Source organism: Rhinatrema bivittatum, chromosome 8 (genome assembly GCF_901001135.1).
Source record: "Rhinatrema bivittatum chromosome 8, aRhiBiv1.1, whole genome shotgun sequence".
NCBI lineage: Eukaryota > Metazoa > Chordata > Amphibia > Gymnophiona > Rhinatrematidae > Rhinatrema > Rhinatrema bivittatum.
The window spans coordinates 42,492,915-42,519,441 of NC_042622.1; the positions used below are offsets into that span (position 1 = coordinate 42,492,915).

General features: G+C 48.1%; 1 protein-coding gene across 2 annotated transcripts in view; it reads right to left on the reverse strand.

Annotated features, from left to right (window-relative positions):
* Window positions 1-26,293, reverse strand: part of DDX27 (DEAD-box helicase 27) — a 75,785-nt gene extending 49,492 nt beyond the window's left edge. The window contains exons 1-8 of one of the 2 annotated variants that reach the window (XM_029611772.1): window positions 26,114-26,293; window positions 22,199-22,348; window positions 20,283-20,342; window positions 19,782-19,926; window positions 2,360-2,412; window positions 1,946-2,032; window positions 1,570-1,675; window positions 263-436 (exon numbers count right to left, since the gene is read on the reverse strand). In XM_029611772.1, coding sequence (XP_029467632.1) covers window positions 263-436; window positions 1,570-1,675; window positions 1,946-2,032; window positions 2,360-2,412; window positions 19,782-19,926; window positions 20,283-20,342; window positions 22,199-22,348; window positions 26,114-26,194 — 856 coding nt within the window. In that variant the 5' untranslated portion in view covers window positions 26,195-26,293. Of the gene's footprint in view, window positions 1-262; window positions 437-1,569; window positions 1,676-1,945; window positions 2,033-2,359; window positions 2,413-19,781; window positions 19,927-20,282; window positions 20,343-22,198; window positions 22,352-26,113 lie in introns of both variants that reach the window. The other variant, XM_029611771.1, reaches the window with a different exon arrangement.
* Window positions 26,294-26,527: the final 234 nt, after the last annotated feature.

Here is a 26,527-nt window from a genome sequence, read left to right on the forward strand (position 1 = left end):
GCCACATAGGTCACCCAAGTCTCAGACTGAATACCACCAAGTCAACTCTTATCCTCTCCTGGGAGTCGATATTACCTAACATTAGCCTCTATTCTGCCCAGTTTAATGTCAGCTGTCAGGCTGGTGCAGCTACTAGCAGAGAATGACCCCAGAGGTGCTCAACATTTCATGGATGCAGGTAAAAGACATGCATGAGCTTTTAGGAGATGGTGGGAAATATAGAACTCTAATAAGATTTTCCCTAACCAACTACAGTACTTACCTACAGCGAGACAGGTTGTGATACCAGTAAACTGTGCCAGCTGTCTGGCGACGGAATGCACCTGGATACCCAACTCTCGGGTGGGAACTAGAACCAAAACCCGAGTCACCGGAGCCTGACGCGGTTTGTAGATTAAACGCTCAAGCACAGGGAGAGTGAAAGCAGCCGTTTTTCCTGATCAAAGAGAGAGAACGTGATTTCATATACCGTTATGCATTTAATAACAGGACCCAAACGTGTATGTTGTCACTGGCTCTACACACATTAATAGCTCTCCTTTATGATGCCCCAAGAACAGTGCATGGGCAAATATCCATCCCTGGGTGTCTCTCCTGTCCCAGAAACAACAAAAATACAAATATACATGCCCAGGAGTCCCTCCTGTAACAGAAACAGTGTCAAAGCCAATATCTATCCTTGGAAAACTCTTTCATCTCAGAAACTGAGAGAGCTGCATGTGCAGCCATCCAGCCCCACAAATCTCTCCTGTCTCAAGGACAGCACACAAATGTGCAAGTCCACAAGTCTCACCTGTCCCCATGGCAGCACACATACGTGCAAGCCCACAAGTCTCACCTGTCCCAGTGGCAGCACATATATGTGCAAGCCCACAAAAGTCTCACCTGTCCCAGTGGCAGCATACATACGTGCAAACCCAGAAGTCTCACCTGTCCCAGTGGCAGCACACACTACGTGCAAGCCCACAAGTCTCACCTGTCCCAGTGGCAGCAGTGGCAGCACATATATGTGCAAGCCCACAAAAGTCTCACCTGTCCCAGTGGCAGCATACATACGTGCAAACCCAGAAGTCTCACCTGTCCCAGTGGCAGCACACATACGTGCAAGCCCACAAGTCTCACCTGTCCCAGTGGCAGCACACACACGTGCAAGCCCACAAGTCTCACCTGTCCCAGTGGCAGCACACATACGTGCAAGCCCACAAGTCTCACCTGTCCCAGTGGCAGCACACATACGTGCAAGCCCACAAGTCTCACCTGTCCCAGTGGCAGCACATATACGTGCAAGCCCACAAGTCTCACCTGTCCCAGTGGCAAGCACACATACGTGCAAGCCCACAAGTCTCACCTGTCCCAGTGGCAGCACACATATGTGCAAGTCCACAAGTCTCACCTGTCCCAGTGGCAGCACACATGTGCAAGCCCACAAGTCTCACCTGTCCCAGTGGCAGCACACATGTGCAAGCCCAGAAGTCTCACCTGTCCCAGTGGCAGCACACATATGTGCAAGCCCAGAAGTCTCACCTGTCCCAGTGGCAGCACACATATGTGCAAGCCCAGAAGTCTCACCTGTCCCAGTGGCAGCACAAGCACAGATATCCTTTCCCAGGAGTCCAACAGGAATACAGGCCTTCTGAATTGGGGTGGGCTGCTTGAAGTTCATAGCTGTGATCGCCTGCAGGAGGAGGCGGAACTAATCAAGAACATTGTAGAGCAGATTTACACTTTTGTCACATTTGTACACTCCCTGATACAGAGGACAAGACGTTTTATCTGTGAGGGTTTCGGAGTGTCTGCTTCATCAGTCCTCACCAATACTGGACAGAATGCTCCTATAACCTGAAACTTTAAACTGGAAGGGGCATTAAGGTTCATGCTGGGACAGATGGGTGTGATGGTTGCAGGTCTGAGGCATGCTACGATTGAGAAGGAAGTATTGAGATACTTTTAACAGAGGTCGAGAGAGGTTCATGTCCTGGAACGACAGATTCTCGTCATACTGAGATGCATCTTCAAAAAACTGCTCGGCTTCCTAGAATGACAAAAAACAGCGACGGTGAGCAGAAAGTTTAAACATTACAAATTCAGAACTCAATATGTCATCTCCCATCTCGACTCCTTCCCACTCTCTCTTTGTCCAGCATCTAGTCCAGGAAGAACATAAAACAGTTGTGACAATATCGAACCAACATCTTTCCTCCTCCAACTTCTTAACCTTCCCAGCAGCCAACCCATTCAACCTAAATCCCCCCTTCTCAGCCTCATTCACCACCATGTACTTTTTTCCCTTTCTTGTATGTCATTGCCTACCCAATCCTGCCTTCCACTTTCTACCTCCAGCTTCCGCACAGGTACTCACCCCATCTCTTCCCTTCTTCTTCTTGTGTTTCCTCTCCTTCACTTTTAGGGTGTCTGCAGGCACAGAGAGAGATATAAGAGGAGCTGGAGGATTTTGCATCCCTACCAACAAATGGAGGCAGAGAATAAAAGCTTTTCGGGCACTGCTCTTTAACTGAGAGTATCATCTGCAGTCCCTCAGTATTGACATATACCCAAAGCCATGATCACTTCTTCCCAAACTCCAAAGTTTTCTCCCTCTAGAGTGAGCTGAGGAATAAGTTGGAACCCCGCAACAAAACTGAACCCTCAACTTAGGGTAATGAAAACACTTCCAATCTCAAAATAACTGGGAACTATGTATGATCTCGTTCACAATTCTGCAGTACTAATTTGAAGGAAAAGACTTTTGAAATAATAATCATTAAAAGGATGGGAGTCTGAACTGATCTGTGGTATTCCAGAAACAAAAATTAGCAGGTAAGAACCAGTTTTCCTTTCCTGTTCATACCCAGATCAGTCCAGACAAGTGGGGTGTACCCAAGCCCCTCTACACTGGTGGGATCCCGAAAGTCCTCCATGCAGTACACTTTCACTGAATGAGGCTTCCTCCGGGGCCTTGACATCCAAACTGTAATGTTTAGTAAAGTGTGCAAAGAGGACCAAGTCGCTGCTCAACAAATCTCCTGTGGAGAAACCAACACTTTGCTCAGGAGGCTGCCTGCGTCTTAATAGAATGCGCTTGTAATCCCTCAGGATCGACCGACCTTCACAAATACAGGCCAAAACAAATCGCCTCCTTTAACCATCATGCAATCATGCTCTTTGGTCCACTGAATAACACAAAGAGATGTTCCAACCTCTGAAATCCATTAGTCACGTTGAGATATCGCAAGAGAACCCGATGCACATCCAAAAGGTGAAGCTTCCTTGTATGGGGAGAATCAGATGTCAAGTGTGGAAAGCCCAGCAATTCCACTGTCTGGCTAAGATGAAAGGCCAACCCGACCTTGGGCAAAAAGGAAGGCACCGCATGTAATGAAACTCCATCATCAGAAATCCACAAAAAAAAAAAAGGATTTCTGCACAATAAGGCTTGAAGCTCCGAAATTCGTTTCGCCGAACAAATTGCCACCAGGAACATTGTCTACAGAGTAAGAACCTTCAAAGAAGTCCTTCTTAAAGGTTCAAATGAAGGGCCACACAATATTCGAAGAACCAAATTAAGATTCCATGACGGACAAAGTCTATGGACCGGAGGATGCAAATGCTTCGCTCCCTTAAGAAAACGTACTATGTCCGGATGAGACGCTAAGGGTCATCCCTGTAACCTCTCTCTGAAACAACCCAAGGCTGCAACCTGCACTCAGAGAGAATTATAGGCTAAACTTTTTGACAAGCCATCTTGCAAAAAGGCCAAGAGCTGGGCAACATTCGCCTGCAAAGGATCAGCGTCATGGACCCCACACCAAACACTCTCCAAATTCTGATATGCGCCAAAGAAGTAGAGGATCTTCTAGCTTAAAGAAGAATAGTAATCACCGGTTCTGAATACCCCTTCAAGCAGAAATGCTGCCTCTCAAAAGCCAGGCTGCTAGACAGAAGTGATCTGCCTGTTCTGAAAAGATGGGTCCATGATGTAGCACTCCCCTCAGGTGGCTTAACCTGACAGGCCTGTCTACCGCCAGCTGAACTAGATCTGCAAACCACGGACGGTGCAGTCACTCCGGTGCTACCTGGATCACTCTTCCCAGATGTTGCTTGATGTGCCACAATACTCGACCTATGAGCAACCATGGGAGGGAACACATATAGCAGAAGTCTCACTGGCCACAGCTGAACCAGAGCGTCGATCTCTGCAGAGCCGAACTCACTCCAGTGGCTGAAAAATCTGTTCGCCTTGATATTCTTCTGCATTGCCATGAGATCTAACTGGGGCTTGCCCCACCTGCACCCAATAAGGGCAAAGACCTCTGCTGATAGCTCTCATTCTCCTGGGTCCAGCTCTTGTCTGCTGAGATAGTCCACCTACACATTGTCCTCATGGGAGGCTGATAGTGTTGCTAGATGCAGATCCACCCAGTCACAGAGTTCCTGAACTTCCTGAGACACCAAACGACTCTTCGTTCCGCCCTGTTGATTGACACAGGCCACTGTCGTCCCATTGTCCAAGACGACACACACCACATATCCCTGAATCTGAGGAAGAAGGAACAAAAAACTCCCTGCGGACCGCTCTTGCTTCCAGATGATTGATTGACCAGGACACGTCTACAGGCAACCACTTCCCTTGGGCTGTAGATCCCTGGCATACCGCTCCCCAACCGCCGAGGTTGGCATCTGTAGTCACCACCTTCCAGTCCGGAACTTCTAAATCCACTCCTTTCTCCAAATTGGGACATGACAGCCACCATGAGAGACTGGACCTGGATTCTTCCTGGAGCAGTAACAGTAGGTGAAACTCCTCAGACAACAGATTCCAAAAGGACAAGAGCACCTTCTGAAGAGGTCGCATGTGAGCAAAGGTCTGTGGCACCAAATTGTGTGTAGAGGCTATGGAACTAGCACTTGTAAATAATCCCAGACTTTTGGGAACCCCAGATCCTGCAGTCAAACCACTTGTGACTGTAACTTGGTCACCCTTTCTGGGGTAGAAACACCCTGCCTAACTGGGTGTTGAAATACGCTCACAGATAATCCAAGACTGGGACAGCTCCAGATAGCTCTTCGCCAGGTTTATCACCCAGCCCAGGGACCTTAGATGCTCCATCATCCACCAAATGGAACAGTGACTCTCCACCTCCGATTTTGCCCGAATGAGCCAATTGCCCAGGTATGGATGTACTAGTATCCCTTCTCTCCTGAGGGCCACCGCTACCACCATCATCACTTTTGTGAATGTTCTTGGTGCGGTAGCCAGCCTGAAGGGAAGAGCTTGAAACTGAAAATGCTCTCCTAGCACTGTGAAGCGCAGAAACTTTTGATGGTCTGCTCGGATGGGAATATGAAGATATGCCTCTGTTAGAGTCAAGGAAGCAAGAAACTCTCCCCCTTGCGCACCTCTGTAATCACAGACCACAACGTCTCCATCCGAAAGTGCAGCACTCATAAGGTTGTACTGACCACTTGCAGATCTAGAATGGGCCAAAAAGAGTCCTCTTTCTTGGGAATCACGAAGTACACAGCATTCCTTCCTCGACCTTGTTCCTCCTGCGGCACCAGGATGATGGTTTCCAATCGCTGTAGAAAGGTGTCCCGCACTGCTGATTGCTTGATGGGCAAAGCGCAATGGGTCACACCCCCTCTTTGAGGGGGTGTGAAAATTCTAAGGCCTCCCTTATTATTTCCAGAACCCACTGGTCGGAAGAGACTGTGGTCCACTCTTTGTAAAAATGGGTCAACCTTCCTCAGACAGCTTCCAGCAAGGAGTAGATCAGTCATTGGACGGATTTCACACCTCCGGAACCTGCCCGGAGCTATTTCTGGCTGGCCTTCGGGTCCCTCGAAAAGTCCGCTGTCTTCCTGCACCCTGCTTCTGCGTGGATCCAGAAGAACTTCTTTTGGAGAGAAATCTCCTTATTTCACAAAAGCGAGCAAGCGGCAGAAAGATCTTTTTACTTCCTTTCTTATGGTCTGGCAATCTATTCCCTTTAGAATCCGCCAAATGCTTCATCAGAATCTCCAGATCCTCCCCAAACAGAAACTTCCCTTTGAAGGGGAGATTACAAAGCTGCTCTTTCGACCACACATCCGCCGACCAATTATGCAACCATAAGAGTCTTCAAGTGGCTACTGTGGACATCATATTCCTGGCCAAAGTCCAAACCATATCATAAATGGCATCCGCCACATAGGCCACCCCTGCCTCCAATCAAGCTGCCTGGCCAGAATCAGCAGAGATCCCCGATGTCTTCTCCTGTGCCTTCTGCACCCAGCACAAATAAGCTCTCTGCATTAAGCTAGCACAGACTGCAGCTCTAAGGCTCAGAGCCAAGAACTCAAACAGCCTCTTTAACAACATCTCTAGCTTCCGGTTGGACATCTTTCAACGCCGCCAACCCAATGGTCATCTTCTTCGTCACCACTGACACCGCCACATCCATATTTGGAAGCTTCCAAACCTCTGACATGTCCTCTGGCAAAGGATACAACCTGGCCATAGCCCTGGCCACTTTCAGCCCTGCCTCCGGAAGATCCCATTCCCAGTCAATCAACTTCTTCACCCTCTTCGGCAGCAGGAAGGACTTCAGCGGTCCTCGCAGTTTAACCCCTCGTTGTCCAACTCCTCCTGCGCAACCTTGATCCCCAGTTCTTCCAGAACCTGGGGAATGAGAGGACACAACTCCTCCTTACAGAACAATCTCCCCACCCTTGGGTCATCCCCTTCCACAAGAAGAATGACATCCACATCCGGGTCACTACCCACCAGGCCAGTCGCAGAATCTGCGCCCTGACCAGCACCCTGGTCGATACCCAGATCCTCCTAATGACTGTCTCCTTCAGATTCTTCAGAGGAGCTCTCCTCCACTCCCAATCATCCCAGGCCCAACAGGCGAAGAATGCCCCCCAACCTTGGAGGCGCCTCAGCTCGAGACTTCTTAGCCGAGCTCTGGGACTTACCCCATCACTTCCTTCTTGGCAAGGTAGGCTTCATGCAACAATACAAATTCCATCATGCTCTCTGTCTTCTACAGCTGCCAGGTCCTCCCCTGGTTCCACTGCCACCTCTCTACCTTCTCCAGATGCCTACTGTACTGAACTCTGATGATTTGGAGGGCAGAGCTCCACAGGGGCCTGTTTTTCTGGACCCAGCTGGGACTGACAAGGACCCGGAGGGACCTGATGACAGCACAGATGGTCAAGATCCAGATGAAAATTTGGACCAGGTGCCGGTGGCAGAATGGGACAACCTGAAGGTGGTGCGTCTTTTCTGGAAGGAAGAGTTGTGGCCCTTGATCCCTCCTGTTCTCGGGGAGCTGAGCATTAAGGTTCCTCAACAGGATTTGGATCAGGAGGGTGTGGACCCAGTCATGGATGGTATCAGCGAAGGCCTTCCCTTTTCACAAGTCGGTAAAAAAGCTGGTGGTCCAGGAATGGAACACTCCGGAGATAGGCCTTAAGGTCGGGCGGCCAATAGCTAAGATGTACCCATTGTCGGAGGACACGCTCGAGTTGTTGGCGTTTCCTATGGTGGACACGTCTGTGTCGGTGATCACTAAGAAGACCACCATTCCTGTAGCGGCCTCAGCAGCGCTGAAAGATATGCAAGATAGGAAATTGGAGATTCAATTCAAGAAGATTTGAGGTGTCTGCCCTTGGGATTCGTACTGTGGTGTGCAGTAGTTTCATGCAGGCGGCCAGTTTATGCTGGGTACAGCAGTTACAAACTACTAGACCGCTATCTCCATCAGAGGCTAAGCAAGTGAACTACCTGGAGGCAGCAGCAGCCTATGTTGCTGACGCATTGTATGACCTTATCAGAACTTCCTCCGGGATCATGATGTCTGCGGTGTTGGCCAGAAGACTCCTCTGGTTGAGGAACTGGTCAGTGGATATTTGGTCTAAGTCTCGTTTGGGAGCCCTATCATTCAAGGGGAAGCTTCTGTTTGGAGAAGACAGAGGAGCTCTTGAAGCGGCTTGAAGAGTCCAAGGGTCATAGGCTGCCAGAGGATAAGCCAAGAGGGATCAGGAGTTCCTTTCCTGGGTGCTCCTATTATTGGTCGACCAGGCGATTTTGTCCTAGTAGGCCCTCGGCAGGAGCTTAGTGGCAAGGCGAAAGAAAGCAGCAATCTTAGAATCGGTCCTTTCGAGGGGGCAGGAAGTCAGGCAGAGAAGGTCTCAGCCAGTGTTCTGGCAGAGCAAAGTCTTTGCAATGAAGCGACGCAGGTCCACTCCTCTCTCTCTTGTGTGGGAGGTCATCTGACTTGGTTTTACAAAGAGTGGACCAAAATCACAACAGACCAGTGGCTCCTCAGTGTGATAAGAGATGGCTACATGTTAGAATTCTCTCACCTGCTCAGAGTCTTGTTTATGGTTTCCCCCTGCGTTCCAGGCTGCAAGAGAAAGTGCTTCAAGGAACCGTGGATCGGTTACAAGAGCTGGGAGCCATACTTTCCATTCCTATGGGAGAACAAAGGATGGGAAGGTATTCCATTTACTTCGTGGTCCCTAAGAAAGAAGGGTCCTTCTGTCCAATTTCAGATTTGAAAAAGGTGAATGTGACTCTCCGGGTTCCTAGTTTCCGCATGAAGACTCTGCAGTTGGTGATTGCAGCAGTGCACAAGGGAGAATTCCTGGCTTCTCTAGACATGACCGAAGTGTATCTACACATTCCAATACGCCCAGATCACCAGCAGTTTCTGCGCTTCATGGCCTTCGGGAAACATTTTGAGGTTTTGTGCCCTTCCTTTCGGGTTGGCCACAGTGCCACGCACTGTTACCAACATAATGGTTGTGGTGGCAGGAGCGCTCAGGAAGAAGGGCTTCTTGGTTCACCCATATCTGGACGACAGGCTTATTCTAGCGAAGTTGGAAGCCCTGGAGGCTCAAGCGGTGTCTCAGGTCTTGGAGCAGCTGGAGTCTCTGGGCTGGGTAGTGAATTTGATGAAGAGTCATTTCACTCTGTCTCAAGTTCTGGAGTTCTTGGGAGCATGTTTCAACAACGGAGCAGGGAAGGTGTTCCTTGCTGCCTCTCTCAAACTACAGCAGCAAGTGCTCAAGCTGTTGGATGCAGTGATTCCCAAAGTCTGGGTTTATCTTCAGGTGCTGGGCTCTTTGGCCTCGATGTTGGAGCTGGTCCCTTGGGCATTTCATTTTTTTCATTTATTAAAATTTATTGATCGCCTACCACAGAGAGGCCTAGGCAATTTACAACATTAACATACATAATGAAACATAAAAATAATAAATACAATACCACACAAATTACATGTATTTCACAGAGACAGAAATAACCAATCTCATGTAAACAAAATAAATAGTCAATCACCCAAAATATGTAACAGAATCCTCACATCTGTAAAGGTATTTATTCTGCTGGCAGCACTCTAGAATATATTGTATGTACGATGGATAAGGTGCTCTTTCAATAACTGTCTGAACTTTTTTGCATCATCCAAAGTCCTGAGCTCAAATGGAATAAGATTCCATTGTGTTGGTGCAGCAATGGAAAAGAGGTCTCACGAATACTATATAAATGCGCGTGTTGAACAGAAGGAACTTCTAGCAAATTCAATTGAGAAGAACGTAAACATCTTAATGGTTTGTAAATGCGTAGAAGAGCATTTAGCCAGTAAGAGGAATCTGCTCATTTGCTCATTTGAGGCCTCCGCAGCAGTCCCTCCTCTTGTGTTGGGATCAGATGTTGGAGCAATTTTACCTTCCTTTGTTGCCTGAGGAGCCTGCCAGGTCCAGTCTTTCATGGTGACTTGGTCAAGAGCATCTCAGCTGCAGAGTGGACTTGAAGGTTCCAGACTGGGTGGTAGTTACCATCGATGCCAGTCTCTCCAGCTGGGGTTCAGTGGGCCAGAATCAGTTGGCCCAGGGGCAGCAGTCTATGGAAGAGAAATCCTGGGTTATCAAGCATCTAGAGATGAGGGCAGTGCGGTACGTATTACTCACTTTTCGGCCTCTCTTGAGCATCTGTGGTCACATTGTTGGACAATGTGACCACAGTGGTTTACATCAATCGGCATGGGGGAATCAGGAGTCGGGCAGTAGCCCAGGACGCTCAGACTTGTTTCTCTGGGTGAAGCAGCATTTAGCGATGTTTGCAGCATCTCACATTTCTGGAGTGGACAATGTACAGGCGGATTTCCTCAGCCAGCAGAAACTGAACCCCGGGGAGTGGGAGCTGTCGAAAGAAGTGATGGCTCTGATATGTCACCAGTGGGGTACTCCCAGCTTGGACCTGATGGCGTCACGAACGAATGCCAAAGCATCCCGGTTTTTCAGTCGCAGAAAAGAGCACGGAGCAGAGAGCATAGATGCTCTGTTTCTACTGTGGCCCTGGGGAATTCTGCTGTGATTTTTTCCTTCTTGGCCCCTAGTGGGAAAGCTGATAAGGGCGAACAGAAATTTTCCCTGGAAAAGTAATTCTGGTGGCGTCAGAGTGGCTGAGACACCCTTGGTTTGTGGATCTGGTCAAGTTGACGGTCAACAGCCTGCTGCGGCTCCATCATTTGCCGAACCTTCTAAGGTTGAGCCCAATATTTTCGGATCAGGCAGATCGCTTGTGTCTCACATCCTGGCTTTTGAGAGGCAGCGATTGAGAAAGAAAGTATATCCAGAGGATGTCATTTCCACTTTGATGCAGGCTAGGAAGACTTCCACTTTTTTATATTACATCAGTCTAGAAGGTTTTTGAGTCTTGGTGCACCGGCCAGGGAACAGTTTTCACTCAAGTCTCGATATCTAATATCTGCAGGAGGGTTTTAAGAAAGGTTTGGCCTTTAGCTCTCTTAAGGTGCAAGTTGCGGCCTTAGGCTGTCTTCAAGGCAAGGTGCATGGAGTGTCATTGGCTGCTCACCTGGATGTGGTTCACTTACTCCGTGGGGTGAAGCATCTGCGTCCTCCATTGCAGAAAATATGTCCTTCATGGAACCTAAATTTAGTCCTCAGACGGATGGGTGGGGCTCCTTTTGAACCTTTGAGAAGGGCAACAGTGAAGGATCTCACGTTAAAAGTGGTGTTTCTGGTGGCCATTTGTTCAGCCCGCAGGATTTCGGAGCTGCAGGCACAGTTGTATAGGGAGCTTTTCCTGATGATTTCGGATTCTGGAATTTCTTTAAGAACAGTGCCTTCCTTTCTCCTGAAGGTTGTATCTATGTTTCATGTGAACCAGACCGTGGAGTTGCCAGCTTTCCCAGATATGGATGCATCGGCTCCACATGCTAAAGATCTGCGATGCTTAAATGTCAACAGGCTTTGTTGCGTTACCTCAAGAGTACAGGAAAATTAGTTTACCTGATAATTTTCATTCCTGTATTACCACAGATCAGTCCAGACAGTGGATTGAGCCTCCTGTCCAGCAGATGGAGACAGAGAAAAACTGAATGGGTATCCTATATAAGGACAGAGCCCTCCCTGCGTCCCTTCAGTATAAACGTTATCAAAGCAGACAAGAACCAGTTAAAGATAAACCAAAATAAGATCAAGCAAGTAATAAAATGTAAACTGGAACATTCAAATGGAACCTATAGGTTCAACAGGTAAGTATTTGCTCTTACATGTGAAGTAATATAGTGAGTACCTCCGGTGCCTTGTATTTCAGACAGGAAGTAGTCAATTCAATATTCTGTGAAACGAGAGCTTCGAGAGGAAAAGAAAAGTCATGATCCGATGACGAGAAGGGCGGGAATCTGGACTGATCCGTGGTACTACAGGAACGAAAATTATCAGGTAAGAAACTAATTTTCCTTTCCCTGTATGTACCCGGATCAGTCCAGACAGTGGGATGTACTCAAGCTTCCCTAAATAGGGTGGGACCGAGACAGTCCCGCTTGAAGCACTTGCCTACTGAAAGAGCCAAATACTGGCGCCTAGACATCAAGGCGATAATGACGAGCAAAAGTATGCAGAGGCTTCCAAGTAGCTGCTCTGCAGATTTCTTGAGGAGAGACCGACTGACTTTCCGTCCAAGAGGCAGCCTGCGAACGCAAAGAATGAGCCTTCAAGCCATCCGGGACCAGCTGACCCCGACAGACATAGGCAGACGCAATCGCTTCCTTTAGCCAACGAGCAATTGTAGCTTTAGAAGCCTTGTTTCCCTTATTTGGACCACTCCATAAGACAGAAATGATCAGAGACACGAAAATCATTGGTAGCGTGTAAATATTGAAGCAATACTCTCTTAACGTTGAGATGCCGTAGGTCACCAGCAGAGATGCTAGCAACATCCTCAGTGGAAAAAGCAGGGAGTTCCACAGACTGATTGACATGGAAGGAAGACATGATCTTTGGTAAAAAGGACTAGACCGTCTTGAGAGAAACACCTGAATCAGAAAAGCGAAGAAAGGGCTCCCTACAAGACAACGCCTGGAGCTCGGAGACCCTCCTCGCGAAGCAAACAGACACTAGAAATACTGTCTTAAGAATAAGATCCTTAAGCATAGCCCGCCGGAGGGGTTCGAAAGGCGCCCCATAAAGGACCTGAAGCACCAAGTTAAGACTCCAGGAAGGACAAGTAGCCTGTCAGGCGGATTCAAATGCTTGCCCCCTTTGAGGAAACGATCGACATCCGGATGAGCCACCACCGCGTAACCATCAAGAGTGCCTAGGAGAGACCAGAGAGCCGAAACCTGCACTCGCAAAGAATTGAAAGACAAACCTTTGCAAAGTCCATTCTGTAGAAAGGAGAGGACCTGGGAGACCGGATCCTTGCGTCCCGGCACCCCGGCCGCGACACAGACCTTCTCGAACACCTTCCAGACCCAGACGTAAGCGAGGGAGGTGGATGGCTTGCGGGCCCGCAACACAGTAGATATTTATTTATTTATTGTTTATTTATTTATTTTTCTATACCGATATTAGATTCAAAATGTCACACCAGTTTACAAAGAACAGGATGTCTCAAAAGCAGGCCCTTTGGGTTACATGATACAGTATAACAGATTAACAGAGTAAATATAACGAAACTTGTTTTACACAATCGCTATACTAACAGTACATATATTTTGAATTTAACTTACTATGTACAATGGCGGGGAGGGGGGGTGGGGTGGAAGGAGGGATAGTGAGCCGGGGATTAATTCTTTGGAGGGAATGCTTTCCTGAAGAGCCAAGTTTTGAGATTCTTTCTGAAGGAAGGCATAGAGGGGTCAGTTCTGAGAGGTTATAACCTCTTCCTTATAGCCCTTCCTCCTCAGATGCTGCCACTCAAAAGCCAGGCCACTAGACAAAAGCGATCCGCCTGATCGATTAGGAGGTGGCCGAGGTCTGTCGCCAGGTTCACCAGATCCGCAAACCATGGCTCCCGAGGCCACTCCGGTGCTTCAAGAATGACAGGCCCCCTGTGAAGTTCTATCCTTCTGAGAACCTTTCCCACCAGAGGCCAAGGTGGGAACACGTAGAGAAGAATGTCGTGGGGCCAAGGAAAAACCAGGGCATCCACCCCTTCAGAGCAGTGCTCCTTTCTGCGGCTGAAGAATCTGGGAGCATTTGTGTTGTTCAGAGTGGCCATGAGGTCCAGGTGAGGGATCCCCCACCTGCACACAATCAGCTCCAGCGCTCAGTTGGACAACTCCCACTCTCTGAGGTCTAGATGTTGCCAGCTGAGGAAGTCAGTCGGCTTGAATATTCTCCTTCCCCGCTATGGGGGAGGCCGCCAGCCGCTCCAGGTGACATTCTACCCAGGCGAGCAGCTTGCTGGCTTCCAAGGCCACCGGGTGACTTCTGGTGCCCCCCTGTCGACTGATGCAGGCTACCGTGGTGGCGTTGTCCGGGAGGACTCGCACCGCCTTGCGACGAATCAGAGGCAGAAAGGCTTTGAGTGCCAGGCGGACTGCACGAGCCTCCAGACAATTGAGGTGCCAGCGGGATTGAACTGGGGACCAGCATCCCTGCATAAATTGAGTCTGACACACCACTCCCCAGCCAGAGAGACTGGCATCTGTCGTTACAATGATCCAACGAGGTGTTTCCAGGGGCATCCCCTTCAGTAGATGGGCGAGAGAAAGCCACCACTGTATGTCGGTGATGGTAGCATCGGAGAGCAGCAGGGGCATTTGGTACTCCTCCGAGACCGGCTTCCAGCAGGACAGCAAGGCTTTCTGTAATGGACGCATATGCACAAAAGCCCAAGGAACCAAAATCTATAGTTGAAGCCATCGAGCCGAGAACTTGGAGATAGTCCCATGCTGTGGGGACCGGGAGGGAGATCAGCTGTTGCACTTTATCCATGAGCTTGAGCATCCGGGCCTCGGGTAACAATACTTGCCCAAGCAAGTGTCGAAACAGACTCCCAGGAATTCGAGGACCTGGGAAGGCTTCAGGCAGCTCTTGGAGTAATTGACAATCCATCTGAGGGAGGGGAGGACAGACAGGACTCAGTTGACCGCTGTCACGCACAGAACCTTTGACTTTGCCCGAATGAGCTAGTTGTCCAGATACGGATGGACTAGAACTCCCTCCCGCCGGAGAAAAGCTGCCACTACCACCCATGACCTTGGTAAATGTGCGGGGGAGCGGTAGCCAGACCGAACGGAAGCGCCCAAAACTGGTAGTGTCTGTCCAGGATGTTGAAACGGAGGAACTTTTGGTGATCTTGCCGGATCGGGATGTGAAGGTAGGCTTCCATAAGATCCAGAGAGGCGAGGTATTCGCCTGTGCGAACTGCTGCTATGACCGCCCTCAGAGTCTCCATGCGAAAGTGGGGGACCTTGAGGGTCTGGTGGACTCTCTTGAGATCCAGGATCGGCCAAAAGGATCCATCCTTTTTGGGAACGACGAAGTAGATGGAATACTGGCCAGATCCCTGCTCCTGTGGGGGAACCGGGGATATCGCTGAGGGCTAGCAGCCTGTCGAGCATCTGGCACACCGGTCGCTTCTGCGTTCCGCAGGGAGAGACTAAGTAGAGGTCCGGGAGATCTCAAGCAAACTCTAAAGCGCAACTTCTTTCGATCACCTCGATGACCCACTGATCCGAAGTAATCTTGAACCATTCTTCGAGAAATAGGCACAGCCGACCACCTAAGTCTGGAGCGGAGGAATGGGCCGACCGCATCTCGTTGTGAGGGCTTGGAGGTGGAGGCTTGGTGGGTAGAGTCTCGGAAGGACCGCCGACCTCGATAGGACTGGGGCCAGGCCTGAGCTCTAGTGGAGATGTTTTGCTGAAATGCTCCTCGCGGTTTAGAGAACCTGCGCTGACCCAGGAAGCGAGAGCGTGACAGAAAAAATGACCTGGACTGTTTGGGACGATCCTCCGGCAGCTTATGAACCTTGTTGTCGCCCAAGGATTTAATAAGCTGTTCCAGGTCCTCACCAAAAAAATCACCTTAAAAAACTTAAACCTCTTCTACACTTCTTTGATTTCCGTCTGGTCCTTCAAGCAATCTTACTTACAAAAATTGATTACTGTAACTCTTTGTTGTTCGGTCTCCCTGCTGTAACTATAAAACCATTACAAATGTTAATGAATTCAGCTGCCAGGGTTCTGTCAAACTCATCGAGGAGGAATCACATCACTCCAATACTTTACAACCTCCACTGGCTCCCCATCAAATATAGAATCATCTATAAAGTACTTCCATCACACATAAAAACCTACTCAATCTTGCCCCTCTAGATCTTACTTTCCAAATTCGTCATAATCATTCCACTAGACCCTTGAGAAAAGCATACCTAGGGACCCTCTTCATCCCTCAAGCTAAAACAACTCTAAGAAAAAGGGCCTTTTCTATTGCAGGTCCTTCTAACTGGAACTCTCTCCCTCCAGAACTCCGACAAGAGACTTGCCCTATCTCGTTTAAGAAGAAACTTAAAACGTGGTTATTCAAGCTTGCTTTTCCAGAACCTTCTTGTTAGCTCATAGCATTACCTTCTTCTTTAGCTACACCTCTCTGCTTATTTCTCACTTTTTTGGTTTGCTTTGTTTTTAGTCTCCTTCTTTTTTTCAGGTTCCCTGGAAAAATCCTTTAGTTACTCTCAACCTATTTAAGTTCAACACAAGGACATCAAATGTTCACTTTGATTACCATTTAATTCAATTTTGTATAATTAGTTGACTCTCTTGACAATGTTATTTAATGTTGCATAATTGTTCATTGTTTTATGTAATGCCTTTTAGCAAGTTTCTTCTTGTTCTATGTAAACCGGTTTGATTTGCATCTAATGTAGGAAGATCGGTATATAAAAACCAAAAATAAATAAATAAATAAATAAAAAGCAACTTTACCCTTAAAGGGGAGAGTGCCCAGCTGAGCCTTAGAAGAGGCGTCTGCAGCCCAATTCCTCAGCCAGAGAAGGCATCTGGCCGATACAGCGGAAACCATGGCTCTGGCTTGCACCCGGAGATCGTAAAGAGCATCCGCTCCATACGCAATCGCACCCTCTAGCCGTTCCGCCTGTTCCACCTCTGCAGACGGGAGGTCCTGGGTGCTGAGTAATTGTTGGACCCACCTGAGACTTGCCCGCTACATGAGACTGCTGCAGACTGTTGCCCTGACTCCGAGAGCCAGAACTTCAAAGATCTGCTTGAGATGAGGCTCCAGCTTCCGATCCTGCAAATCCTTCAATGCTGTGGCCCCTACCACCGGAATGGTGGTACATTTGGTGACAGTGGACACCGAAGCATCGACCTTAGGCACTTTAAGAATATCCAGGCATTGGTCCGGCAGGGGGTAAAGCTTGTCCATCGACCTGCCCTCTCTGAGACCTGACTCGGGAGATTCCCACTCCCGTAGCAGGAGCTGCATCAGCATGGGGTGGAATGGAAAGATGCGCGGCAGAGATCTCAGACCCGCCAGGACCAGGTCCACAGTGTGAGAAGACAAAGGGGTGGGGGGATCTTCCAGAGGGACTTCAATTCCCAGCTCATCCAGAACAAAGGGAATGAGCGGTTCAAGCTCCTCTCGCTGGAACAGCCGCACGACCAGGGGATCATCCCCGTCGACCGGCAGATTTGGGAGAGCCAAATCTGTATCAGGGTCCGGATCCGGCACAGGGGACCCGGTACACCGGGAACAGTTCTGAGCCCTAGGACCCTGGACTGTGACCACCTGAGGGACCTTAGCCGGGGGTGGCCCGGGGAGGGATCGTTCTCTTCCTCCAGGCTAGCCAGGAAGGACTTATGTAATAATACTACAAATTACGAAGAAAATAGATGATGAACCTTGCCAGGTGTGGGGGGAGGGGAAGAACCGTGGGGGGGGGGGGGAGGGGTCAGAAACAGGGCCCGGGGAATCCACAGGGCTGAGATTGGGCGACGAAGGGTTAAAAATCGGCTCCGCCGGCTCAGCAGGGCTTGTAGGAGGCGGCGGCAGCTCCGGAGACAAAATGGCCGCCACTCCTGTGATTTTTTTGCGTGGGAGCCGGCCTGGGAGTGTGCCTCACTACCCAACCCAGAGAAGGAAATTTAGATACTGCCCCAGAGGCAGGACGAGCAAAGCGCGTCAAGGGAGAGCCGCGATGCAGGCTCCCCGCAGGCTAAGCAGAGAGAGGACCATGGCATGAGCTCCGGTGAGGGGGCTGCTCGCTAGAGTAGCGAGAAGACGGCAGTGCCTGGCTGACCACGAGACTGAGCAAGGGAATAAACCCTACTGAGCTCCTTCCCCCAAATTTGTTCAGAAAATGCTGCCAGTTGCCTGTGAGTCTGATATCTGCCCTTTGTATTTCTTTTTTTTGAAACTTTAACAAGCAGAGGAAAACAGTACCTCTCTGCTATGTAACCAGGTACCTCACGGGCGCAGACTAGGCAAAGGAGGGGGAGTGACTGGACCACCAATTTCACCCCAAGCAGCCAGGCTGGAGGTCACCTGGAAAGTGGGTCCCAGGCTGAATACTCAAGGAGACAAGTCCCCCCTGGGACCCAGTAAGAGCTAGGAGATAACTTAGTCTCCCTTTGTAACTTTCCTCGTTTTTTTTTTTTTTCAATTGAAATTAACAATACTTGCTTGATCTTGTATCAACCCCTAAGGGAGAAGAGAGGAGAAATCCCCAAGGAGAAGAAAAGAAAATAAAGCTAGGGAACCGCAGGTTCAACTGTTTGAATTTGCTGGAGACAGAGAAATACTGAAGGGACGCAGGGAGGGCTCTGTCCTGATATAGGATACCCTTTCAGTTTTTCTCTGTCTCCATCTGCCGGACAGGAGGCTCAACCCACTGTCTGGACTGATCCGGGTACGTACAGGGAATAATGACTTTAGGGTTTCTGACCATCTTTTTGTGTTGTGAAGAAGGGATAAAAGGCTTCAGAGTCTACGACAGCACGATGACTGAAGGAAGCAATAAGCTCATCTTATATCTGTAAAGGACACCCTGTTCCAGTGGGATTAAGGGCTCATTCATTTCGATCTCAGGCGACTTCTTGGGCCGAGTGTCAGCTGGCATCGCCACAGGAAATTTGTCGGGCGGCTACTTGGAAGTCACTGCACACTTTCGCCAGATGTTATCGGTTGGATGTCCAGGCCCCAGAGGCCATGGGCTTTGGTGAGTGTTCTTCAAGTGGGACTCTCACAGTCCCACCCTTATTTAAGTAAGCTTGGGTACATCCCAGGAATCTGGACTGATCCGGGTATGAACAGGAAAGGAAAATTGGTTCTTACCTGCTAATTTTCATTCCTGGAATACACGGATCAGTCCAGACCCCCGCCCTGTGTGTGTGTGGAGGGGGGGGGGGGGGGGGGGGGGGGGAAGAGTCCGCTCGTTCTTCTGTCATGGGTCTATTGTATATAGGCGGCAGAGCTACTATGGATTTCAAGTTTGTTCTCCTGGTTGGGAGTTACGAAGTAAAGACTTTTCTTTCAAAGCGGAGCTTATCCTCTTTCCCCTTGCTCATTTGGTTCTAAATAATTTGCATGTTTATTAGGATTGTTGTGAGAATAATCTTAGCTTGGGTACAGGTCAATACTGAGTGACTCCAGGTTATATATCAGTGCCAGTGAAACCTTCTCTGTCTCCATCTGCTGGAAGGGAGTCATAATCCCAAGAGTCTAGACTGATCCGTAGTATTCCAGGAACGAAAATTAGCAGGTAAGAAATTCCCTCCTCTGCTATTAAGTAATCCACCCTGAAGTTCAACAACTGCTGAGAGAAGACACCAGCAGTTTTGGAGAAAATATAGACAATTTGAAAACAAATCTCTATTCTCCCCACACTCCCCAAGAGAGGTTTGTGTGTTCCTGGAAACCCAGAGAGAAATCACACCTAAACTGACCAATATCCAGAGAAGATCTACATGCAAAAGCTTACATAAGAACATAAGATATGCCCTACTGGGTCAGTCCAAGGGTCCATCAAGCCTAGTATCCTGTTTCCAACAGAGGCCAAGCCAGGTCACAAGTACCTAGCAGGATCCCAAGGGGTAGACAGATTCCAAGCTGCTTAGCCCAGGAATAAGCAGTGAATTTCTGCAACTCTCCCTTAATAATGGTTTATGGACTTTTCTTCCAGGAACTTGTCCAAGCCGTTTTTAAAGGCAGCTACACTAATAACTTTCTGCACATCCTCCAGCAACGAATTCCAGAGCTTAATTATACATTGAGTAAAAAAAATATTTTCTCTTATTAGATTTAAATGATTACCCAGTGTGTCCCCTATTCTTTGTACTCTTTGAAAGAGTAAGCAACCAATTAATGTTTACTTGTTCCAATCCACTCATTACAAGAATGCTTACCAGAGAGCAGAGGACAGCGAGAAGGGGAGACATGAACAGCAGAGAAAGGAAAGAAGGAAGAAAGCTGGCCAGAGAGAGGAGAGCAGCAAGCAGTGTTCCCGCTTGACATCATACCTGCTTTGGTAAGAATGCTCTCGTCCACCGATGAGAATTCAGACTCCGAGTCTCCTTCTTCTTCCTGCTCCTCTTCACTTTTTATTTCCTGTTCACTTTCTCCCAGCTGGAGCTTAGCTTGTTCAGCCTCTTTGGCTGACTTTTCCTGAAATAGAATTGACAAACTTGCCGAGAGTGTGTGCAAACCTTTACCCCACTGCAGCCCTGGGACTCGGTGTGCAGACCTGAAAGAGCCCCTCGCCCCCCACCCATGCCACAGATAAACATGCTCATGCTCCTGGCCACAAGAGCAGCCCCGTCTTCGGGCTCCCAGCCTCAGAGACGGCCCAAACTGCTCCCAGTCCCTCCAGACCAACTCCCCCTACAGAAGAGAAAATGAATGATAAACAGGAGGCCAGCGTTTTCCTCATAAGCCTGGGCCAATCAATGCTAAGAAAAATGGGATGCAGAAATAACAAATGCAACTCAGAAGACAGAGAAGAACCTACTCCTTGTCCTCACCTGGCTCTTCCTTTTCTTTCGTACAGTTTCAATCTTTTCATCCAGTGTTGTTGCTGCTCTCTGCATAAACATGAAATACAAAGCGATTCACAGGATGCAAAATTAGAATGTTCCATGAAGAATCTGCTTCCAGAAGAGCCCCAGAACAAAACCAACAAAAGCCTTTGCAGTCCTCCTCCATCACAAGGCGTGCAGTCTAATTATGAAGGGTGGGGTGGGGGAGGGGGGCTCTAGTGTTCTCAGTATCCGGCTGGGTGAAAGCGCCTTCTTGAACAGGAGTATTTAAATATCTTGTCAATTGATGAACTGCTAGACATCCATTTTTTAGTGGAAGCAACAGACTTCGGCCTGAAGTGGGGCAAATGGCTCAGAATTACTCTTGCTATAAGAGGGTGTAAGAAGGATGTGCCCAGTTGGCTCATAGTTCAACTTTTAAGCTGCTTAACCAGAAAAATACTTCAATTTGACATCAAGGACAGGCCTCGCGGTATGACCATAGCACTGCATACTACAGTGCAAGAGACTTAAGAACATAAGAAATTGCCATGCTGGGTCAGACCAAGGGTCCATCAAGCTCAGCATCCGGTTTCCAACAGAGGCCAAACCAGGTCACAAGAACCTGGCAAGTATCCAAACACTAAGAAGATCCCACGCTATTGATGCCAGTAATAGAAGAGGCCATTCCCTAAGTCATCTTGATTAATAGCAGTTAATGGACTTCTCCTCCAAGAACTTATCCAATCCTTTTTTAAACACAGCTATACTAACTGCCTTAACCACATCCTCTGGCAACAAATTCCAGAGCTTAATTGTGATTTGAGTGAAAAAGAATTTTCTCCAATTACAAATGTGCTACTTGCTAACTTCATGGAATGCCGCCTAGTCCTTCTATAAACCGATTCACATCTGCTCGTTCAAGACCTCTCATGATTTTAAAGACCTCTATCATATCCCCCCTCAGCTGGGTTTGAATCTCCCGTCTGACAGGACTCGGCAGCACCACCGAAGTGAGGCGCTTCAATCTGAGGAGGCAGGAAGGCTGCGGCCCTAGAAAGCCACGCGGCCGATTCTCCACATGCCACACACAAAGATGGCCGCGGCATCGTGGAGGGGGGGGGGGACGGTCCAAAAAACGCGGCGAAATTTGTCAAAAACACGGCGATTTCGGTGGGGAGAGGTGCTGGATTGCAGCAGACCAAAAAAAAATTTTTTCAAAAATTTTGCTTTTTTTTTTTTTTTTTTTTTTTAAATAAGTGCTCAGGAACACCACAGAGTAAGAGAGGGGACTGGACCACCAGTAATCTCTTCCCAGGCTCCTTACCTTGCTGGAGCCCCGCAGGGTTACCAACCCCAGCTCCAATAACCTGCCACCAGAGAGGATGACCCCGCAGAATCTAACAACCCTCTGGGAGGATAGGAATAACACTCCCTTCTGCCGAAGAACTTTTTTTTTTTTTTTTTATAAACTTGCTTGCTTCAAAACTTAAAGCTAGTTCACTCTTAGTTAATTATAAGGGATAGCCTAACCCCATACATAAACAGGGCAAGACCGCAGGGTTTGTACCACCACCATCTGCTGGAGACAGAGAAATACTGAAGGGAGGCAGGAGGCACACCAGGTTAAGTAAGGGTGCCTTTCAAGTTTTTCCTCTGTCTCCACCTGCTGGAAGGGAGGCATAACCCATGGTTTGGACGGATCCGGGTACGTACAGGGAATTATTAATCACCCTCTGCCCTTCCCCCATCCTTAATGCTACAGTAAGTGCACACCAGGATTAACATTAGAAAGCTCAGTTACAGTGTGAGCATATCACACACACACACACCCACCCCGGTGACATACACGTTTCTGATTGCAGAACAGCCTTTTGGGCTCAACACCCTTGTCTAGTGCCAGTAGGACCTCAGTCATTTACCTGTTTCTTGAGCTGGCACATGACGTCGGCCAGGGCCCAGCTATCGTCGTATAAGCCATCTTTCTCAGCAAAGATGAAGTCTGCATTGAAATCTGCACTCCTGTTTTTCTGCAGCTGTTGCTTCTTCCGCCCCAAAACAATCGGCTTATCCTGCTAAACAAGAGCATGGCGCATCCGGATTTTACACACTCAGCCAGCATAATTCACACAAAAGAGGGGGTCAGCTGCCATAAGGGTGCACGGCCTTTTATTTTGCCTATAATTAGTGACCTTTGTTTTCAGTTTTTATTTTACCTAGGAATTTCAAATATATAACAAAAAAAAAAAATCTGTGGAAAAATTACTTTGTTATAACACAGGACAAAAACCAGTGGAAGAGTCATTTTTCTACTGATTTTTTTTATTATAAAATTGAAATTCCTAGGAAAAATAAAATAAAAACTGAAAATGAAGGTCCCTATCTATAATTTAACAGATGCTGCTTATAGGTGTCTTATTAAATAAGAGTGACACCAAACACAAACAGCCAATGGATGGAGAAGAAAACATCTGTCTTCACCAACTATACAAGACACACCAATTTGACTATACTACATCCAGCACTTTTGTAGGCGATTTACAATCCTCCTGTTTTACAACAGAAACTTAACAGAGAGAAGCTAATCTCACCACACACATGCACTGTAGTGAAATAGTGCACTATCTGTCCTGCAAGTCACAGAACATATCAGTCTCCATGTGATGGGACAGATACTCATTGTGCCCGATAGGAGCTGCTTCCCAAGGAGGCTAAAATATTAGAAAAAAGAATTCTAGTCCTTGAGCGCCACAAACTGGGCTGGTTTTCAGATATCCACAGTTGATATTCAAGAAATATATCTGCATACATTTGACCCAAGGACAATGTTAATTTCCATTGCTGGGCTATCCTAAAAACCAGACCTGTTTGTGGCACTTTTGAATCAAATTTCACCTTCACTATACTATACAGCTAACTCAGATGAATAAATTAGGACTGCATTTTTTCAATTTCAGATGATGATACCTTGGAAAAACGTTTCTGGGGGTGGGCAGGGACTGTGGATGCTGCAGGGAGCCACGTTCGTTGTGCAATGGGGACACCTGGTGGCCAGATTTAGGGTCCATAATTACAAGTCCTGGTGCATGGTCCCCGGTCCATCGAGGACTCTCTGTAGTGATTGTGTTATTGTAGGTTGGGAGGAAATATAAAACAAGTGTGTGTGTGTGTGTGTGTGGGGGGGGAGCAAGGGCTCGTTGATGTTGCTCTTACAAAGGGTAATAGATTATAGAAATAGAAATGTATTTCTTTATTCTCTTGTATTCTAATTTTTGGCTACTTAGAAAGAGTTAATTAGAGAAACATTTAGTAGTTAGAAGCTGTCAGAGACAAGCTCAGCTGCACAATTCAAACCCCCCCTCCCCCTTTCTAGAAATGTGCTTTGAGACAAAGAATAGTGTGTGGATTCTTCTAAATGCAATAAAATGAACAGATAAGAGGAAGGACAGGCTGGCTGTATGAGCTGCTTGAAAAAGCAGGCAGTGATTAAAACTGCTGAAGAGAATTGAAACCGGACACAGACAGGAGAGGGAGTATGTGAGTAACGGATTGTCAGAAAGAAAGGAATGCTGCTTCCTTAGCAGTTGGAAGGAGGCAAGCAGAGATAAGACTGTACCCCTCCACACACCTGGCTTTAGCAAGGGCATTTACACATACACAAGAGAAAGGGCGAAGGGAGTCAGGAACAGGATTGAACAAGCAGAAGGAGCTGGGACAGGACATGAGTTTAAGCATGAGACCAGCACAGGTCAGCTGAAGGACAACGGGACTCTGTAATTGGCTTCTGGGCCCGGAGAAGATAAGGGTATAACCAATCGGGTAACAAGGGGGGAGGTAAAGAAAAGAGGTGGGCATGAGCTGAGCATCACTTGAATAGACAAGCTAAGAAACAGGGGAATGACCAAAAAAGGGGATTTGTAAAAACACAAACAGGCCGATACAGTTAACCCGTGTTTGGATGCGCGTTTTTGACGCGCTAGCTTTACCCCTTATTCAGTAAAGGATAATAGCGCGTCGAAAATGTGCGGCCAACCCCCCGAAACTAATAGCGCCCGCAACATGCAAATCCATGTTGATGGCCCTATTAGTTATTCCCGCGCGATTCAGTAAGTAAAATGTGCAGCCAAGCCGCACATTTTACTTTCATTTACTTTCAGAAATTAGCGCCTACCTTTGGGCACCGGGAAAGTGCTCAGAAAAGCAGTAAAAACTGTGCCTGGTGATATTAAGGTGATATCAAGGCGATATTAAGTCGGAGGTCCCGAAGGATAAAAAAAAGTAAAAAAAAAATAAAAAAAAATTTTGAAGTCGGCCGGCGGCTGTCGGGTCGAAAACCGGATGCTCAATTTTGCCAGCGTCCGGTTTCCGAGCCCGTGGCTGTCAGCGAGCAGGTTTGACAGCCGACAAAACTGAGCGTCGGCTGTCAAACCTGCTGACAGCCGCCGCTCCGGGCCAAAAGGAGGCGCTAGGGATGCGCTAGTGTCCCTAGTGCCTCCTTTTGCCCGTTTCTACCACCGGATCTAATTTAAATACCGAATCGCGTGCACAGGCGAGTGGCCTGTGCGCGCGCCAGGAGAGCGGGCGCGCAAAAGTTATGCGCATAACCCTTTCAAAACCCCCCTGCACGCGCCGAGCCTATTTTGCATAGGCTCGGCGGCGTGCACAAGCCCCAGGACGCGCGTAAGTCCTGGGGCTTTGCTAGGGGGCATATCGGGGGGGGGGCGGCGCGACGTTTGAGGCGTTCCGGGGGGCGTGTAGGAGGCATGGTGCCGGCCCGGGGACATTTCGGGGGTGTGGCCGAGGCCTCCGAAATCGCTTCCGGGCCGGGGAATCGCGCAGCGGCGGTCCATCGGTGCAGGCCTAACTTTCACAATAAAAGTAGGGGCGGTGTAGATAGGACTGGGGGGATGGGTTAGGTAGGGGAAGGTGGGGGGAGGTTGGAGGGAACAGGCAGCGCGCGCAGGGCTCGACGCGTGCAAGGTGCACATATTTGCACCCCCTTGCACGCGCCGACCCCGGATTTTATAAGATACGCGTGTTTCTTATAAAATCCGGCGTACTTTTGTTTGCGCCTGGTGCGCAAACAAAAGTACACGAACGCGTACATTTATAAAATCTACCCCATAGTATACCAGAGTCTAATATCAGGCTTCTCAAATTTGTCCTGGAGACTCCACAGCCAGTTTGATTTTCAAGATTGCATGAGATAAATCTGCATACACTGGAGATTCAGCCTGTGATTCCTTTGTCTGATACATACCGAAAATCTTATTTTACCATAAGGAAATTATCCCCAAAATAAACAAATACTTATTTTTATAGTGATATTGAATGTATGCAACACTGTACAATGGTGATAACCATTTAGGAAGGATAAATCCCTGCCCCTAAAAGCATACGATCTTGTTTCCCTCGGCAATAGGAGATAAAGCAACTCGCCCAAGGTCGCAAGGAGTGTTAGTGCAGAAAGTAAAATTTGAACCTAGGTTCTCAATCTCAGCTAACCATTAGGCCATATTTTTCACATTTTGTTTCTATTTTTTAATCAACTCAATAGCTCTGGTTATAGGCAGACGTATCTTTGGTATGTGAAGTGCCCAACTACACTTCAGAGACCTCAAAACTATAGTTAGGGTATCAATTTTCAACAGTTTACTGAAGGAGCGCTGCAATAATATTTAGTTATTTTATTGGTGTTATTTCGGGGATTGCATGAGATTTTTTTCTTCAGGACAAAGCATATAAATTACCTTATTTGACTATAAATTATCTATCTACAGGACAGTTGGCCACTCTCCCAAGTCTCTTCCCCTTCCCCGAGACCCTTCCCCAGTCACCTCCTCTTCCTCAGAGTCTGATTCTTCGGGGATTTCCTGGTCTTCCCCAATAGTCCCGATCAGATCTAATCCCGACAACATAGCAATCGACTCAGGTAGAACTACTACTCTCGCAAAACGGACACGTGTGACGATCACATCCGCAAAACCGGAACATTTTCTCTCACGCACAACCCCCCACCCGGAAATACTTTCTCACCTCTTCGGATCAGTTCCGCCGCGTGAAAACAGTCCTCCTTATGAAATAACACACCTATCTTTCTAATGCGCATGCGCCGGAAAGGCATTTGAGGTGAAAGTATTCCGTCCTCCCTTCCCCCAACGGAGTTTAGACATAAACATATTTAAAGGGACCGTGCTGCACGCGAAGCGACGTTTGTAGCGCGAATTATCACGTAGTCGTTTACCTAATCT